Source organism: Grus americana, chromosome 14, assembly GCF_028858705.1.
Source record: "Grus americana isolate bGruAme1 chromosome 14, bGruAme1.mat, whole genome shotgun sequence".
NCBI classification, from domain to species: domain Eukaryota; kingdom Metazoa; phylum Chordata; class Aves; order Gruiformes; family Gruidae; genus Grus; species Grus americana.
In genome coordinates this window covers 20,739,745-20,758,797 of record NC_072865.1, presented here as the reverse complement: position 1 = coordinate 20,758,797, position 19,053 = coordinate 20,739,745, and the positions used below count along the sequence as shown (strand labels likewise).

The following is a 19,053-nucleotide window of genomic DNA, read 5'->3' as shown; positions in this document are numbered from 1 at the left end:
GCGCCCTGCGCCTGGAGGTGCTGGTGGAGCGGCCGCTGCGCGTCTTCCACGTAGCTGGAGGTCACGGACATCAACGACAACGCCCCGCTCTTCCCCGCCGCACGCAAAAACCTCAGTTTATCGGAGAACTCTCCTCCCGGTCTCGTTTCCCGCTGGAGGGCGCGTCGGATGCGGATATCGGAGCCAACGCGCAGCTCTCCTATACACTCAGCCGAGCGAGCATTTTACGCTCGATGTTAAATCTTCTGATGAAAACTAAAATCCTGTTTTTGGTGCTCACGAAAGCAGCCTGGACCGCGAGACGATGGCTGTGCACCGTTTGGTGGTGACGGCGAGTGACGGGGGCCGTCCGGCGCTGACGGGCACGGTGGAGCTGGTGATCTCGGCTGGATGCGAACGACAACGCGCCCCAGTTCAACCAGTCGGTGTATAAAGTGCAGCTGCTGGAGAGCGCTGCAGAGGGGACGCTGGTGCGCGGGTGAACGCCACGGACCCGGACGAGGGTCTTAATAAGGAGTTTTCTTACAGCATCATCAGTTCGGTTCCTGCTGGTAACAGAGATCTGTTCGCCATTGATCCCAAGACGGCGAGATCAGACTGAGGGGCCCCTGGACTTTGAAGACGTTCGTTTACACGAGTTACAAATCGAAGCGAGAGACAAAGGGACGCCCCCTTTGTCGGGTCACTGCAGCTGGTGTGGTGGTGCTGGACGTGAACGACAACGCGCCGGAGGTGTGGGTGACGTCGCTGTCGGTGCCGGTGCCGGAGGACGCGGCGGCGGGGACGGTGGTGGCGCTGCTGAGCGTGTCGGACCGGGACTCGGGGGCGAACGGGCGGGTGCGCTGCGCGGTGTGGCCGGCGTCGCCGTTCGGCTGGTGGCGACGTTCGCGGGCTCGTACTCGCTGGTGCTGCGGGAGGCGCTGGACCGGGAGCGGGTGTCGGAGTACGAGGTGGAGGTGCGGGCGGAGGACGGCGGGTCGCCGCCGCTGCGCGCCAGCCGCGGGGTGCGTGTGCCGGTGTCGGACGTGAACGACAACGCGCCGTCGTTCGCGCAGGCCGTGTACACGGTGCTGGCGCGGGAGAACAACGCGGCGGGCGCGGAGCTGGCGCGGCTGTGGGCGCGGGACCCGGACGAGGCGGGCAACGGTCGCGTGAGCTACTCGGTGGCGGAGGGCGTCGTCGGGGGCGCGTCGTCGGGCGTGGCGCGGCGGCCGGCGTCGAGCTACGTGTCGGTGGACGCGGAGAGCGGGCGGCTGTGGGCGCTGCAGCCGTTGGACTACGAGGAGCTGCAGGTGCTGCAGTTCGAGGTGCGGGCGGTGGACGCGGGGGAGCCGCCGCTGTGCGGCAACGCCACGGTGCAGCTCTTCGTGGTGGACGAGAACGACAACGCGCCGGCGCTGCTGCCGCTTGCGGGCGGCGGGTCCGGGCGTGGGGCGCCGGTCTCGGCGGCGCCGGGGCCGGTCTCGGGGGCGCTGTGGGCGTGGGGCGGCGTGGGGGGCGCCGGCGGGGCAGGTGGTGGCGAAGATCCGCGCGGTGGACGCGGACTCGGGCTACAACGCGTGGCTGCGCTACGAGCTGTGGGAGCCGCGGGGGAAGGGCCCGTTCCGCGTGGGGCTGTACAGCGGCGAGGTGAGCACGGCGCGGGCGCTGGAGGAGGCGGACGGCCCGGCGGCAGCGGCTGGTGATCGTGGTGCGGGACCACGGGGAGCCGGCGCGCTCGGCCACGGCCACGCTGAGCGTGTCGCTGGTGGAGGGCGCCGAGGCGGCGCTGGCGGCCGCGGGCTCGTCGTCGTCGTCGTCGTCGTCGTTGTCGGGGGCGGGGCTGCGGCCGGCGGAGGGCGGCGCGTCGTCGGCGACGAACGTGTGGCTGGTGGTGGCCATCTGCGCGGTGTCGAGCCTGTTCCTGCTGGCGGTGGTGCTGTACGGGGCGTCGCGGTGGGCGCCGCGGGCGGCCGTGCTGTCGGGGCCCGGGCCGGCGACGCTGGTGTGCGCCAGCGAAGTGGGGAGCTGGTCGTACTCGCAGCGCCAGAGCCGGAGCCTGTGCGTGGCGGACGGCGCGGGCAAGAGCGACCTGATGGTTTTCAGCCCCAACTTCCCGCCGCCGCCGCCCGGCCCCGCGGCGAAGGAGACGCAGCCGGAGCCGCCCGCTCTGCTGGACACGGTCAGTGGCCCTCCCTTCCTCGGCCCTTCCTCGGCCCTTTCTCGCCCGACGCCCCCTTCTCGGCCGCGCCCTGGGCAGGCGGTGGTGGGAGCCGGGCTCGGCCCCCGTGGGCGTGCGGGCGGTGGGTGCTTGGCGGGTGCTTAAGGATCTGAATGGCGCCTTTGCATCTGCCTTCGCGTCCTTGCCGGGCCGCCCTGCTCTTGCTTTGGTGAAAAAAGCACGAAAGGTATTGCCGCAGCCAGCAGCAGTTACCGTCCGCAGCGGAGGTTTGCTGCTCTGGCTGTGAGTTGTTCTGCGGTGCAATTAAATCGCTGCCGATGTCGATGCGAGGTGCCACGACATTAGCTTTCGAGAGGCTGTTGCTTGCTGGCATGTAGCAGTTGTACCCGAGCTTGCAGGAGGAGAAGACGACAGGCAGGCTGTGGTGGTGACAGTCCCCCAAACAGTATTTCTCATAGAATCATAGATGGTTTGGGTGGAAAGGACCTTCAAGCTCATCCAGTTCCACCTCCCCTGCCGTGGGCGAACACTTGAGCAGTTTGCTCAACACCCACGCCTGGCCTTGGCAAGTTTTTTTTTTTAAAAAATAAAATATTATTGCTTACTATCTTTACACACACCAGCCACAGTCAGTATCAGATGTGATTTCCTGTTGAGAAGTCTGTCCTCCTCTTCTTTGATTCTTCTCTGCAAGAGATGTGATTCAAGCTGATAACCAAGACTTTACACCCTGGCATAATTTCCCGAGCTTCACTCGCTTGACAGGGTTATTATGAAAGTAGGGAAGTCAGTGTGGACTTTTCCTATGGTCTTTTTCCATGTACGTTGTACTTGTTGGAATGGTGTTAGGGCAGAGGAGTGCAAGCCAAGGCATGTGTTAGAAACAGGAAATGTCGTCTTCTTTTCATGCTCCCCCTGTCTCCCAGGTTGTGGATTGATGTTCCTGGCCAGAGAAGTAGCGTGAAATATGTTGGCCTGTTTTGATGCCCTTTCACTGTTTGTGTCAACAGCCACATGATTTCAAAAGCCCTGGAAATCTTTTTTTATTGAAAACAAACAATCAAGAAACTCAAAACCAAATAACTGCCCCTCCCTAACAAAACCCAGTCAACTTCTCCGACACAGTTGGTATCATGCATGACAGTGCTGTGCTCATCAACATGTTGTTTTTTCCCTGAGAGTATGAAATCAATTCCATTGCTGTTTAGAGCTGTCCTGGCATCACCTTCAGAAAGAGTCTTGCTCCCAGGTGTGCCACATTGCCATCTGAGGTAGCTGAAGCTTTGTCAAATGTGAAGGGTCAGGTGCAGTGAGTCTGGGGGGCACCGTGTGTGTGATACCTCTGTGTGTTTTTTGTGGTGCTCTCGTTGATAGGAAGGGTAAGAAAAGTCAGACTGAGCCTTGACGTAGGAAAGGAAACGGGCATGTCGCAGAGGTGAATGTGGCAGTCGCCTGGCCATTACCTGATGTGAAGGGTGACCTTGATCAGTGGGAAGAGTTGTCTGTGGGAAGTGGAAATCCTTGAAGAGACCATGGGCCATGTCCCAAGAAGACCAGCATGGGAGATGATGTGCTTGTCTTGAGAACACATGTCTGGGAGTGGGGAATAGAGGATGCCTAGAGGAAAGCATGAGGCAGGATGGGCATGGAGTGTTCTTGCCCTGGCTCCTTCCTCAGGCTGCAAGTGTCTGGATTTGGAGGCCTTCTGGATCTTGAGATAGTGTGCTATATTGAAATGCCCAGAGCGTTGTCTGAGGTTATGAATATCTCGTCCATTGTGTTGCTGCGTTCCTGACGTAGGCGATGTGTTGGAAAGAAGGGGTGACATGCGGACTGTGGAATACTGTCTGATGAACATCTTCACTGCTGTTTTGGGAAAGGTGGTGTGGGCGGGTAGAGCTTCATCCTGCTGTCCTTATGTTGTGGTGGGCGTCTGCAGCAGTTTCCGCAGCCACTGATGTTGCCATGATGGTTTCTTGATCCTCCTCAGGCAGGATTTGTCAGGGGAGGTAAGGAGGAGGGTGTGACCTTTGGGTGCCCGACTTCCCCTACTTGTGCGCTTGCACAGGTGGCCTCAGTAGAGATGCTGTGTCCTCTTGTCAGTGTTAACTCATTCTGATAGGTGCATGTACATGCCAAGCCCTGCACAGTAGCCCAGCTCAGGTGTTCTACGATATAAATTCTCCCACCCAATTGATATTGTGCGTGCCCTTTGCTTCAGCGTTTGGTGTGGTTCTCTCCAAGAATAAATTGCTTGTGGACCGGGACCAGAGCTGCCACAGCTCTAATCAAAGAATCTTTGAAAGCACTAATGCACAGCTCTGTGGTGTTTCCATTTGAGATTCCCGAAAAGGCAAAAGGATTCAGGGTGAAGTTCATGCATCTGGGAAGATTCTGCCAGACACTGTGTGGCTTTGCAGCCCTCCATATGTTCTTTGTTCGAATCGTGTGGGAAGGTGAGGATGTGCAAAGGCCTGGGTCATGCTTAGAACCGAGTTTAGAGCTGGAGCATGTTACTGTGTTGGAGCAATGTCTGGGTCTTGTGGCAGTGATCGTGTGAGTGGTGCTGAGTATGGCCTGGGCGTGTGTCATGGAGAGGGTGACTCTTGAGCGGGGGACAGTCTTGTCAGATGGAAATGGAGATGCTGGGTAGAACATGGCCTGTGTCATTGGGGAAGAAGTGGAGAATGTCTGCTTAGCTGTGGAGATGCCATTTCCCATGGCGTGGGATAGGGCATGCCAGCAGACAACCTTGAGAAGAGGCCCAGCGCACAGGGCTACTTTCCCGCGATCCTCTCGGGACCTCCAGAAGTTCAGCATATCTCAGGGTGCTGTTGTTCTTTGTAGTATTTCTGCTTGTGCAGACATCTACCACGTGTGACTTTAATCACTTGGTTTTGACGTGGGATGTTGTTGGTCACACAGAAGCTTTTCAACGTTTGGATCGTGCTGCCAGCCTTCTCTGAAACTCTCTTTGGTTCCCTCTGTGCTCTTACTCTTGCCAGGCAGGGGAAGGAGTACTGTCTGCATCCAAGATGTTGGCCAACCTTGCATTTCAATACAGCGGAAGAGCATCACTTTGGTTTTCTTCTCTCCTCTCACCAAAACCTCCCACCCTTTTGGTTTTGCCTTGTCTCACATTGTCAATGTGTTGGTAACAGTGGATGAGAGGCAGGCTGCTGAATTTTGGCAGCTGTCAGGTGGCAGATGTTTGGGTGCTTTCCCATTGTTGTGGGGGATGGCTTTTCCACTCTCTGGAGCCGAGTTTGATGTTAAAAAAAAGTCCTCAGCTTTCAAGTCTCCTTCGTACTTCCCCTGTGAGGCATAAAGGGCACTATGCACTGTCCAGTTTTTACAGAACATGAGTAATTTTTTTCTGTCCAGCTTCCCCAGAAGCACTTTTTATCCTTGAAAACCAGTTTTCCTGTCTTGAAAATATTTCTTATTCTGCAGAAGCAACCAGTGATGCTGCAGGCAAGTCGCTTCAGACATAAAGTGGATGTGTTTGCGAGACAGATGTACTTTTGTTCCTGTTTAGGAATTAGCATTTAGAATGTTGCCTGGATTGTAATGCCTGTAGGTTTGGACCAGCACAGCACCACTGCCTGCTCTCGTTCCTTTCTTGTCACTTCCAGGCACAGCGTGAGCAGGTGGTAGCAAGGACAGATGGAGGAGGAACCCCAATGCATTTCTTTGCCTGGATGTGTTGGTCACCGAGGAGATGTTCTCATTAAAAAAATGTTGTGGTGTTTCCTTTGTGGCTTTTGTTTCACTATGTGGCATGTGGATGATGGTAATGATGGGGAGGTATTCCAAGGGGGCTAAATCCCTTGGTAAGAAGGTTCTTGGTGTGTTATTTTGGCAGTCCATGCCTACCAGAATGGGAAAGCAAGAGCTTGACATTCAGCATCTTCATAGCTCTTGACATAGCTCTTCATCAAGGTATATGAAGAGTGCTCTGTCTCTGCAGTGGAGCTGTAGTTGCTTGGTGCCTTTTCAGCCTTCTTGGAGGATTGTCATACCATCTGTGATGGGTTTGAGTTTCCGAAGGAAAGACTCCCCTGCCTTGCTTGGCATCTTTGAGGCTGTTTGCATGGATGTCCAAGTACCTGGGGCACTTGGAGTGGCACTCTCAGATTGTGGTCTTCTTCATGAAGGGAAGGGGCAGGGGCAGTCTGTCTGTCCATCTTGGCTAGACTGGAGGAAAGCATGAAGGTTGTTCCTTCCTTCCAGGGAAGAGGAATGAGAGCTCTTGCCAAAGGGCGTGTCAGTGCTTCATGTCAAGCTTCATGTGAAGCATGGTGTGGTCATTTAGAGAAAAATTTGATAAAGGAGACAGAAAAGTAGACTTGTATTCCTTGCCAGAGAAGTGGCATGAGGTACACTGGCCTGTTTTGATGTTCTTTCAGTATTTGTACCAGCCGGCACAACATACAAAATCGTCAGACATTTTTAATGTGATTTAAAACCCCCAAATAACAAAAACCACCAAAACAAACAAAAAACCCAATCCCTTATCAAATTGTCCTATGCAGTATATATCATCCATTAGAGTTCTGTGCTCATAGAAATTTGGGTTGTTCTCTCGCAGCACGAAACCAATGCCATTGCCATTGGAGCTGCCGTGACATCACTTTTAGAAAGCGTACTGCTCTCCAGTGTGTAACACTTCCATCTGAGATAGCTGAAGCATTGCCAAACGTGAAGGATCAGCTGCAGTGAGTCTGCTGGACACCGTGTGTGTGATACCTCTGTGTGTTTTTTGTGGTGCTCTCATTGATGGGACGGGTCTATAAAAGTCGGCTTGAGCCTTGAGTTTGGAAATGTAACGGTGTCATGTCCTAGAGGTGAATGCGGCAGTGGCCCTGAGTAGGGCCTGGCCATCTCTTGGTGTGAAGGGTGACCATGAGCAGTGGGAAGAGTTGTGTGTGGGAATTTGAAATCCTTGGGAAGACCATGAGTGATGTCATAAGAAGACATGGTGTGCTAGCAAGATCCTTCAGTGTGCTCCACGATGTGCCGAGTACACTGGAACACATTTGAAACATCTCTGTACAAATGTGTGGAGCATGAGGAATGAAGAAGAGGAGCTAGAAGCTTTGTCCCAGTCCCAGAGCTATGATATCATTGATGAAACCTGGTGGGATGATCCTGTGACGGGTGTGCTGTGATGGATGATTATAGGCTCTTGTGGAGCGATAGGCAGGTCAGGTGAGGTGGGGTGGGGTGGTGGTGCTGTATTTAAGGGAGGACTTGGATTGTATGGAGCTTGCAGTTGGCGACGACACGGTTGAGCACCTCTGGGTAAGGATTAAGGGAAAAGCAACTAAGGCGGATGTTGTTGTGGGAGTCCACTGTCAACCACCCAGCCAGGATGACCACGCCAATGAATTATTCCACAAGGAATTAAGGGATATCCCTACATCAGCTGCCCGTGTCCTTTTGCGTGATTTTAACATCCCAGAGGTTAGCTGGGAATATCATACAGCAGACACAAGCAGGTCCAGGAAATTCCTGCAGCACGTTGAAGATAACTTCTTGGTGCAGGTACTAAGGGAGCAGACTAGAAAAGGTGCCCTCCTGGCTTTGTTGTTTGTACACAGAGAAGTAGTCGTGTGTAAAGTGGTGATTGGTGGCTGTCTCGGTCACGGTGCCCATGAAGTAGTTGAGTTTCAAGTTGTTGGCCACAGGAGAAGAACTGCCAGCAAAACTTTGGCCCTGGGTGTGGGGAGAGCAGACTTTGGGCTGCTGAAGGGGGTGGTCGGTGAGGTCCCCTGGGAATCTGGTTTTGAAAGTGTTTGGGTCCATGGATACTGGTCACTTTGTAAGAGCCATCTCTTAAGAGCGCAGGAGCAGGCAATGCCAAAGTGTTGGGAGTCAAGCAAGTGGGGTAGAAGGGTGGGTTGGCTAGGCAGGGATCTTCCTCTAGAACTTAATTGAGAAAGGAAATTGTATGGACGTTGGAAGCAAGGACAAGTGACATGGGAGGACTACAGAGACGTTGTTTGCAACTGTTTGCAAGTCGTGTGGCCAAAGCTTGATGAGATTTCAAGCTGGCCAGCACTGTGAAGGAGAACAAAAAGGGCTTTTTAAAATATGTTAACAGTAAAAGGAGGATAAGTGCTAGTGTCAGTCCGTTACTTGATAAAGTCGGTCACCTCACAAATTGGGACGTAGACAAAGCAGAGATGTTTAATGCCACCTTCATCAACACCAATGATGGGCCCTGGGACCGGCGGAGCCCTGTGTTGGAAGACCGTGACTGGGGGAATGATAAACTCCCAGCCAACTCTGAACAGGTTTGAGACTTGCTGCTGCAGCTGGAGGCACATAAGTAAATGGGGTTAGATCAGGCTGGCGGCCAGTCACCAGTGGGATGCCACAGGGCTCAATTGTAGGGCCAGGGCTCTTTATTGTTTCTATAAATCATCTGTATGTATCAATTGAATGTACATTAAATTGTCCAATGATACTAAATTCGGAGGAGCTGTGGACACCATTGGGGACAGAGAGGCCTTTCAGAGAGATCTGGATAGACTAGAGAGCTGGGCAGTCACCAGCTATATGAAATTTAACAAGAGCAAATGCTGGATTCTACACTTGTTGCGGGGTAATCCTGGGGTAATCCCCCAATAGAAACTGGGGATTGAGAGGCTGGAGAGCAGCCCTGTGGAAAGTGATCTGGGGTTTTGTGTTGATGGGAAGTTGAAAAGGAGTCAACAGTGTGTCCTGGCAGCCCAAAGGGCCAACTGTGTCCAGGGGTGCATCAAACACAGCTTTGCTAGCTGTTCGAGAGAGGTGATTGTCCCACTCTGCACTGCACTAGTGCAGCCCCTCCTTGAGTGCTGTGTGCAGTTTTGTGTGCCTGAATATAAGAAGGAGATCAAACTATGAGAGCGTGTCCAAGGTAGGGTGAGCAAGACGGTGAAAGGTCTTGAGGGGCAAGAGTGATGAAGAGCAGCTGAGGTCACTTGGCTTGTTGAGCTTGGAGAAGAGAAGGCTGAGGGGTGACCTCATTGCAGCCTACAATGTTCTCCAGGGGTGCAGCCAAGGGGGAGGTGCTGATCTCCTCCTGTCTCTGGTGAGCATTGATAGGACACAAGGAAATGGTAGGAAGCTGCGTCAGGGGAAGTTTAGACTGGATGTTAGGAAAAGGTTCTTCACTGAGAGGGTGGTCATTCATTGGAACAGCCTCCCCTCGGAAGTGGTCAGGGTGCCAAACCTGTCAGAGCTCATGGAGTGCACTGCACAATGGTTTCCAAAGTCTGGCGGAATGGGAGTCTTTTTTTTTCTGTCCGGCAACCCCAGAACTCTCTGGTAATGTTAAGGGAAAATGTCCCTTAAAAGGAATTCTTCTGTCCTGAAAATGTTTCTTTTCTGAAGAAGCAACCAGTGATGCTACAGGTAAGTCACCCATACCTAACCATTCCTATTTAGTCGTGGTATCTCCATGTTGGATCAACCGAATGTTGCCGGGATTGTAATGCCTGTAGGTTTGGACCAGCACAGCATCAGTGTCCGCTCTTGTTCCTTTGCTGCAAGGTGGCAGCAAGGACGGATGGAGGAGGGACCGCAGTGCAGTTCGTGGAGTGGGTGTGTTGGGAGGCAAGGGGATGTTCTCAGTGAAAATGTCATGGTGTTTGCTTCCTGGCTTTTGTTTGGCTGTATGATGCATGGCTCCTGCTAATGAGTGAGAGGTATTCCATGGGAACTAATGCCCTGTGTTGTTCTGGCAGTGCATGCCTGCCAGAATGGGAAAGCAAGAGCTTGTCGTTCAACGTGCAGGTGGAAACTGAGACTGGAAGAATAGCACTTCATTGAGATACATGAAGAGTGCTCAGGAGGTGTGGTTGCCCGCTGCTGTTTCAGGTTTCTTGGTGGATTGTCGTGGTGGTCTTTGATTTCTCTAAAGAAAGACAGTCCCCCGCCCCCGCCCGTGTGTTGTTTGGACTCTCTGGAGGCTGTTTGCATGGATGTCCAAGTACCCGGGGCCTGGGGCTGTGTTTCAGAGGGTGGTGGATTCTTTTGTGATGCAGCAGAGCTGTTCCTTGCTGCATGATTGCCTTGCTCTGTTATTTGCTGGGTCCTTGAGAGGCCTGGAGGCTGCAGAGTGTGGTCTTCTTCAGGAAGGGCAGGGAAGGGGAGGGGAGGTGGAGGGGCAGTCTGTCTGTCTTGCACAGGCTGGAGGAAAGCAGGAAGGTTATTACTCATCTGGATGGCTGGAAGGTGGAAAGGAAGAGGAATGAGAGGTTTTGCCAGAGGGCATGTTGGTGCTTTGTGTTGAGCGTGGTGTGGAGATGCAGAAAGTATTTTTGTAAAGGAGAGAAAGAAGAGAGGAGACGCGGTGGAAGCAGAAGAGAAGGGGAGGCAAGGATAGGGCAGGTCTGAGGCAAAAAAAGAAGAAGGAAGAGAAAGAGGAAAGAGAAATAAAAATACGTAAGGAAGAGAAACAGGGAGAGCAAAAAAGAAAAAGGAGTGAAAAAACCCACAAAAATAAGCAGGAAATAAAGAGAGGAAAGAATGAAAGAGATGAGAAGACGGGGAAAAAAGGACTGTATGCAAGGAAGAACGAAGCAAGGAAGAAAGAAAAAAGGAAGAGGAAGGAAGGAAGAGACAATAGAGGAGATTACCAGCGCACGCTGACATTATCTTTGTACACTGAATGGAGATGAGGACCTCGGCATCCTCAGTGTTCAGGGACAGTGGTCAAGGCTTGATGTAAAGGGGTGAGGAAGGGGAAAGAGCTCTTGCCAGAGGACATGTCCATGCTCCATTTCGAGAGTGAAGTGGGAGAAAGAAGAGAAAGTAGAGAAGGAAGAAAGCAAGAATAGAGGGAAAGAAAACAAGAACAAAGGAAGGAATAGGGAGAAGGTAAAGAAATGAAGAAAAGATAAATGAGTTTACTGGCATGCAGAGACACTATCACTCTACAGAGAAAGGTGGTGAGGGAGAGGAAGAAAGGAAGGAAGAAATTAAGGATGGAAGGAAGAGGACAAAGAAGAGAAAAAAGGAGATGACCAGGTCGCACCAACATTATCTTGCATCAGAATCGCAGAAGGAAAGGAAAAAGGCAAGGAAGGAATCTATGCAAGTGAAAAGCAAGCCAGGAAGGAGGAATAGGACGGAAGGAGGAGTAGGAATGCTAGAAGAAAAGAATGAGAAGTAGAGGAAGGAAATGAAGGAAAAGAAGGAAGAGGATAGACGAGACAACCAGCACGCACCGACGTTATGTCTGGACGCTGAGCGGAGCTGGTCCCTAACAGCCTCGCCCTTGGTTAGAGTCCCGCGCTCCGGCGCTGATGCCCCGTAATTAGCGCCGATGGCTCCGTCTTTGATGGTGTCCGCCGCGGGGCCGGAGGCGACTGGGGAGCTGCGAGCGGGGGGAAAGAAGCGAGAAGGGTGGAAAGAGAAGGGCAAGGGGAGTAAAGAATGGGGCACGTCAGGGCAAGAAGGGAAAGGAGAAGGAACAGAAGGAAGAAGAAAGAGGAGGAAAGAGAAGAAAACAAAGCAAGAAGAAGGAAGAGAAGACAGTAGAAAAAGAGAAGAGAAAAAAGCAAGTGAAATGAAGAAAGAATAAGGACGACGAAAAGGGAGGAAGAAGGGAAGGAATCTATGAAACCCAAAGCAAGGAAGGAATGAAAAAGACGTAAGGAGTGGGGAGGGGAAGAGGAAAATAAAGAAGGCCAAGAAAGAGTGGAAGGGAAGGAGGAGGCGGGAGAGGAGACGAGCAGGACGGGTGCGGAGGCGCGGTGGACGGTGGGGAGCGTGTGAGCCGGCGGAGCAGCACACGGTGTCGCTGCAGGCTCAGAAACGGCGGTGAGCGTCTCCGCGGCTCCGCCCCGGTGCGGCGGAGAGCCCGGCTGTGAGCGCGGGGGGGCGGCGCGGCGCGGGGCGGGGCGGTCAGTTGAGCGGGTGCGTGCGTGCGGCGGCGGGGAGCCGTGCGGGGCCCGGGCGGGTGTCGGCGGCGGCGGCGGCGATGGGCGTGTGTTGGGGGCCCGTGTTGCGGGTGCTGGTGCTGCAGGCGGCCTGGGCGCTGGGCGGCGGTCAGGTGCGGTACTCGGTGCCGGAGGAAGCCAAGGCCGGGACGGTGGTGGGGCGGCTGGCGCAGGACCTGGGCCTGGAGGCGGGCGAGCCGGAGGCGCGTCGGCTGCGTCTGGTGGCGCAGGGCCGTCGGGCGAGCGTGGAGGTGAGCGGGGCGAGCGGGGCGCTGGTGGTGAGCTCGCGGCTGGACCGGGAGGAGCTGTGCGGGAAGAGCGCGCCGTGCGCCCTGCGCCTGGAGGTGCTGGTGGAGCGGCCGCTGCGCGTCTTCCACGTGGAGCTGGAGGTCACGGACATCAACGACAACGCCCCGCTCTTCCCCGCCGCACGCAAAAACCTCAGTTTACCGGAGAACTCTCCTCCCGGGTCTCGGTTCCCGCTGGAGGGCGCGTCGGATGCGGATATCGGAGCCAACGCGCAGCTCTCCTATACACTCAGCCCCAGCGAGCATTTCGGTTTGGAAATGAAATCTAAAGACGAAAAGAAGATGTTACTAGTCCTCTTGTTAACGAAAGCTCTGGACCGCGAGACGATGGCTGTGCACCGTTTGGTGGTGACGGCGAGTGACGGGGGCCGTCCGGCGCTGACGGGCACGGTGGAGCTGGTGATCTCGGTGCTGGATGCGAACGACAACGCGCCCCAGTTCAACCAGTCGGTGTATAAAGTGCAGCTGCCGGAAAATGCTGCCCCGGGAACTGTGTTACTCCAGCTAACAGCGTCAGACAAAGATGAGGGAATTAATCGAGAGATAGATTATTTCTTTAGCAACATGATTTCTACCAAAGTCCAGGACTTGTTCATAATGGACAGAAAATCGGGGGAGATACGCACTGCCGGTGAATTGGATTTCGAGGACGTTCAGTCGTACGACCTGGAGATCGAAGCGAGAGACAAAGGGACGCCCCCTTTGTCCGGTCACAGCAGCGTGGAGCTGGAGGTGCTGGACGTGAACGACAACGCGCCGGAGGTGTGGGTGACGTCGCTGTCGGTGCCGGTGCCGGAGGACGCGGCGGCGGGGACGGTGGTGGCGCTGCTGAGCGTGTCGGACCGGGACTCGGGGGCGAACGGGCGGGTGCGCTGCGCGGTGTGGCCGGCGTCGCCGTTCGGGCTGGTGGCGACGTTCGCGGGCTCGTACTCGCTGGTGCTGCGGGAGGCGCTGGACCGGGAGCGGGTGTCGGAGTACGAGGTGGAGGTGCGGGCGGAGGACGGCGGGTCGCCGCCGCTGCGCGCCAGCCGCGGGGTGCGTGTGCCGGTGTCGGACGTGAACGACAACGCGCCGTCGTTCGCGCAGGCCGTGTACACGGTGCTGGCGCGGGAGAACAACGCGGCGGGCGCGGAGCTGGCGCGGCTGTGGGCGCGGGACCCGGACGAGGCGGGCAACGGTCGCGTGAGCTACTCGGTGGCGGAGGGCGTCGTCGGGGGCGCGTCGTCGGGCGTGGCGCGGCGGCCGGCGTCGAGCTACGTGTCGGTGGACGCGGAGAGCGGGCGGCTGTGGGCGCTGCAGCCGTTGGACTACGAGGAGCTGCAGGTGCTGCAGTTCGAGGTGCGGGCGGTGGACGCGGGGGAGCCGCCGCTGTGCGGCAACGCCACGGTGCAGCTCTTCGTGGTGGACGAGAACGACAACGCGCCGGCGCTGCTGCCGCTTGCGGGCGGCGGTCCGGGCGTGGGGGCGCCGGTCTCGGCGGCGTCGGGGCCGGTCTCGGGGGCGCTGTGGGCGTGGGCGGCGTGGGGGGCGCCGGCGGGGCAGGTGGTGGCGAAGATCCGCGCGGTGGACGCGGACTCGGGCTACAACGCGTGGCTGCGCTACGAGCTGTGGGAGCCGCGGGGGAAGGGCCCGTTCCGCGTGGGGCTGTACAGCGGCGAGGTGAGCACGGCGCGGGCGCTGGAGGAGGCGGACGGCCCGCGGCAGCGGCTGGTGATCGTGGTGCGGGACCACGGGGAGCCGGCGCGCTCGGCCACGGCCACGCTGAGCGTGTCGCTGGTGGAGGGCGCCGAGGCGGCGCTGGCGGCCGCGGGCTCGTCGTCGTCGTCGGGGGCGGGGCTGCGGCCGGCGGAGGGCGGCGCGTCGTCGGCGTCGGCGACGAACGTGTGGCTGGTGGTGGCCATCTGCGCGGTGTCGAGCCTGTTCCTGCTGGCGGTGGTGCTGTACGGGGCGTCGCGGTGGGCGCCGCGGGCGGCCGTGCTGTCGGGGCCCGGGCCGGCGACGCTGGTGTGCGCCAGCGAAGTGGGGAGCTGGTCGTACTCGCAGCGCCAGAGCCGGAGCCTGTGCGTGGCGGACGGCGCGGGCAAGAGCGACCTGATGGTTTTCAGCCCCAACTTCCCGCCGCCGCCGCCCGGCCCCGCGGCGAAGGAGACGCAGCCGGAGCCGCCCGCTCTGCTGGACACGGTCAGTGGCCCTCCCTTCCTCGTCCTTTCCTCGGCCCTTCCTCGCCCGACGCCCCCTTCTCGGCCGCGCCCTGGGCAGGCGGTGGTGGGAGCCGGGCTCGGCCCCCGTGGGCGTGCGGGCGGTGGGTGCTTGGCGGGTGCTTAAGGATCTGAATGGCGCCTTTGCATCTGCCTTCGCGTCCTTGCCGGGGCCGCCCTGCTCTTGCTTTGGTGAAAAAAGCACGAAAGGTATTGCCGCAGCCAGCAGCAGTTACCGTCCGCAGCGGAGGTTTGCTGCTCTGGCTGTGAGTTGTTCTGCGGTGCAATTAAATCGCTGCCGATGTCGATGCGAGGTGCCACGACATTAGCTTTCGAGAGGCTGTTGCTTGCTGGCATGTAGCAGTTGTACCCGAGCTTGCAGGAGGAGTAGAAGAGAGGCAGGCCGTGGTGGTGACAGTCCCCCAAACAGTATTTCTCATAGAATCATAGATGGTTTGGGTGGAAAGGACCTTCAAGCTCATCCAGTTCCACCTCCCCTGCCGTGGGCGATCACTTGAGCAGTTTGCTCAACGCCCACGCCTGGCCTTGAGAAGTTTTTTTAAAAAAAATAAAATATTATTGCTTACTATCTTTACACACACCAGCCACAGTCAGTATCAGATGTGATTTCCTGTTGAGAAGTCTGTCCTCCTCTTCTTTGATTCTTCTCTGCAAGAGATGTGATTCAAGCTGATAACCAAGACTTTACACCCTGGCATAATTTCCCGAGCTTCACTCGCTTGACAGGGTTATTATGAAAGTAGGGAAGTCAGTGTGGACTTTTCCTATGGTCTTTTTCCATGTACGTTGTACTTGTTGGAATGGTGTTAGGGCAGAGGAGTGCAAGCCAAGGCATGTGTTAGAAACAGGAACTGTCTTTTTCTTTTCATGCTCCCCCTGTCTCCCAGGTTGTGGATTGATGTTCCTGGCCAGAGAAGTAGCGTGAAATATGTTGGCCTGTTTTGATGCCCTTTCACTGTTTGTGTCAACAGCCACATGATTTCAAAAGCCCTGGAAATCTTTTTTTATTGAAAACAAACAATCAAGAAACTCAAAACCAAATAACTGCCCCTCCCTAACAAAACCCAGTCAACTTCTCCGACACAGTTGGTATCATGCATGACAGTGCTGTGCTCATCAACATGTTGTTTTTTCCCTGAGAGTATGAAATCAATTCCATTGCTGTTTAGAGCTGTCCTGGCATCACCTTCAGAAAGAGTCTTGCTCCCAGGTGTGCCACATTGCCATCTGAGGTAGCTGAAGCTTTGTCAAATGTGAAGGGTCAGGTGCAGTGAGTCTGGGGGGCACCGTGTGTGTGATACCTCTGTGTGTTTTTTGTGGTGCTCTCGTTGATAGGAAGGGTAAGAAAAGTCAGACTGAGCCTTGACGTAGGAAAGGAAACGGGCATGTCGCAGAGGTGAATGTGGCAGTCGCCTGGCCATTACCTGATGTGAAGGGTGACCTTGATCAGTGGGAAGAGTTGTCTGCGGGAAGTGGAAATCCTTGAAGAGACCATGGGCCATGTCCCAAGAAGACCAGCATGGGAGATGATGTGCTTGTCTTGAGAACACATGTCTGGGAGTGGGGAATAGAGGATGCCTAGAGGAAAGCATGAGGCAGGATGGGCATGGAGTGTTCTTGCCCTGGCTCCTTCCTCAGGCTGCAAGTGTCTGGATTTGGAGGCCTTCTGGATCTTGAGATAGTGTGCTATATTGAAATGCCCAGAGCGTTGTCTGAGGTTATGAATATCTCGTCCATTGTGTTGCTGCGTTCCTGACGTAGGCGATGTGTTGGAAAGAAGGGGTGACATGCGGACTGTGGAATACTGTCTGATGAACATTTTCACTGCTGTTTTGGGAAAGGTGGTGTGGGCGGGTAGAGCTTCATCCTGCTGTCCTTATGTTGTGGTGGGCGTCTGCAGCAGTTTCCGCAGCCACTGATGTTGCCATGATGGTTTCTTGATCCTCCTCAGGCAGGATTTGTCAGGGGAGGTAAGGAGGAGGGTGTGACCTTTGGGTGCCCGACTTCCCCTACTTGTGCGCTTGCACAGGTGGCCTCAGTAGAGATGCTGTGTCCTCTTGTCAGTGTTAACTCATTCTGATAGGTGCATGTACATGCCAAGCCCTGCACAGTAGCCCAGCTCAGGTGTTCTACGATATAAATTCTCCCACCCAATTGATATTGTGCGTGCCCTTTGCTTCAGCGTTTGGTGTGGTTCTCTCCAAGAATAAATTGCTTGTGGACCGGGACCAGAGCTGCCACAGCTCTAATCAAAGAATCTTTGAAAGCACTAATGCACAGCTCTGTGGTGTTTCCATTTGAGATTCCCGAAAAGGCAAAAGGATTCAGGGTGAAGTTCATGCATCTGGGAAGATTCTGCCAGACACTGTGTGGCTTTGCAGCCCTCCATATGTTCTTTGTTCGAATCGTGTGGGAAGGTGAGGATGTGCAAAGGCCTGGGTCATGCTTAGAACCGAGTTTAGAGCTGGAGCATGTTACTGTGTTGGAGCAATGTCTGGGTCTTGTGGCAGTGATCGTGTGAGTGGTGCTGAGTATGGCCTGGGCGTGTGTCATGGAGAGGGTGACTCTTGAGCGGGGGACAGTCTTGTCAGATGGAAATGGAGATGCTGGGTAGAACACGGCCTGTGTCATTGGGGAAGAAGTGGAGAATGTCTGCTTAGCTGTGGAGATGCCATTTCCCATGGCGTGGGATAGGGCATGCCAGCAGACAACCTTGAGAAGAGGCCCAGCGCACAGGGCTACTTTCCCGCGATCCTCTCGGGACCTCCAGAAGTTCAGCATATCTCAGGGTGCTGTTGTTCTTTGTAGTATTTCTGCTTGTGCAGACATCTACCACGTGTGACTTTTATCACTTGGTTTTGACGTGGGATGTTGTTGGTCACACAGAAGCTTTTCCACGTTTGGATCGTGCTGCCAGCCTTCTCTGAAACTCTCTTTGGTTCCCTCTGTGCTCTTACTCTTGCCAGGCAGGGGAAGGAGTACTGTCTGCATTCAAGATGTTGGCCAACCTTGCATTTCAATACAGCGGAAGAGCATCACTTTGGTTTTCTCCTCTCACCAAAACCTCCCACCCTTTTGGTTTTGCCTTGTCTCACATTGTCAATGTGTTGGTAACAGTGGATGAGAGGCAGGCTGCTGAATTTTGGCAGCTATCAGGTGGCAGATGTTTGGGTGCTTTCCCATTGTTGTGGGGGATGGCTTTTCCACTCTCTGGAGCCGAGTTTGATGTTAAAAAAAAGTCCTCAGCTTTCAAGTCTCCTTCGTACTTCCCCTGTGAGGCATAAAGGGCACTATGCACTGTCCAGTTTTTACAGAACATGAGTAATTTTTTTCTGTCCAGCTTCCCCAGAAGCACTTTTTATCCTTGAAAACCAGTTTTCCTGTCTTGAAAATATTTCTTATTCTGAAGAAGCAACCAGTGATGCTGCAGGCAAGTCACCTCAGACATAAAGTGGATGTGTTTGTGAGACAGATGTACTTTTGTTCCTGTCTAGCTGTGGCATCTTTATGTTGGATCAACTGAATATTGCCTGGATCGATGGAGCTGGGACCCCAGTGCATTTCTTTGACTGGATGTGTTGGGCATTGAGGAGATGTTCTCATTAAAAAAAAAAGTCATGCTGTTTCCTTCGTGGCTTTTGTTTGGCTATGTGATGCGTGGATCATGTTAACGAAGGGGAGGTATTCCTTGGGGGCTAAATCCCTTGGGTAACAAGGTTCTCGGTGTGTTGTTCTGGTAGTGGTTGCCTGCTGGAACAGGAAAGCAAGAGTTTGACATTCAGCGTGTAGGTGGAAAATGAGTCAGGAATAATACCTCTTGATCAAGGTACCTGAAGAGTGCTCTGGAGCTGTAGTTGCTTGGTGGGTTTTCAGCCTTCTTGGAAGTATGTCATGCTGGTTTGTGATGGGTTTGAGTTTCCAAAGGAAATACTTCCTTGCATTGCTTGACATCTTTGATGCTGTTTGCGTGGAAGTCCAAGTATCCGGGGCACTTGTGCCACCCTTAGAGTGTGATCTTGTTCATGAAGGGAAGGGGCAGGGGCAGTCTGTGTGTCTTTCATAGAGTAGAGGAAAGTAGGAAAGTTGTTCCTTCCAGGGAAGAGGAATGAGGGCTCTTGCCAAAGGGCGTGTCGGTGCTTCATGTCAAGTTTCATGTTAAGCATGGCGTAGTCATTTAGAAAAAAAAATTGGTAAAGGAGACCAAAAAGAAGTCTTGTGGTCCTTGCCAGAGAAGTGGCGTGATGTACACTGGCCTGTTTTGATAATCTTTCAGTATTTGTACCAGCAGTCACAGCAATACAAAAGTCTCAGAAATCTTCAGTGTGATTAAACCCCCCCCCAAAAAAACCAAAACCCAACAAACCAGACAAAAACCCTCAAACCCTTCTCAAGTTGTCCTACACAGTAGATATCACCCATTAGAGTTCTGT

The 19,053-nt window shown here is 54.6% G+C and overlaps 1 protein-coding gene and 1 pseudogene across 1 annotated transcript; both read left to right on the top strand.

The window, feature by feature from the left end:
- The window catches only part of LOC129212996 (protocadherin alpha-3-like), a 3,627-nt pseudogene extending 528 nt beyond the window's left edge, over positions 1 to 3,099 (top strand).
- Positions 3,100 to 12,117: 9,018 nt separating this feature from the next.
- On the top strand, positions 12,118 to 15,522 carry LOC129212995 (protocadherin alpha-2-like). The gene is given in 4 exon segments (XM_054842267.1): positions 12,118 to 14,598; positions 14,601 to 14,698; positions 14,701 to 14,868; positions 15,511 to 15,522. Coding segments are annotated over 4 exon segments (2,739 nt in total). The 5' UTR covers positions 12,118 to 12,137.
- Positions 15,523 to 19,053: the final 3,531 nt, after the last annotated feature.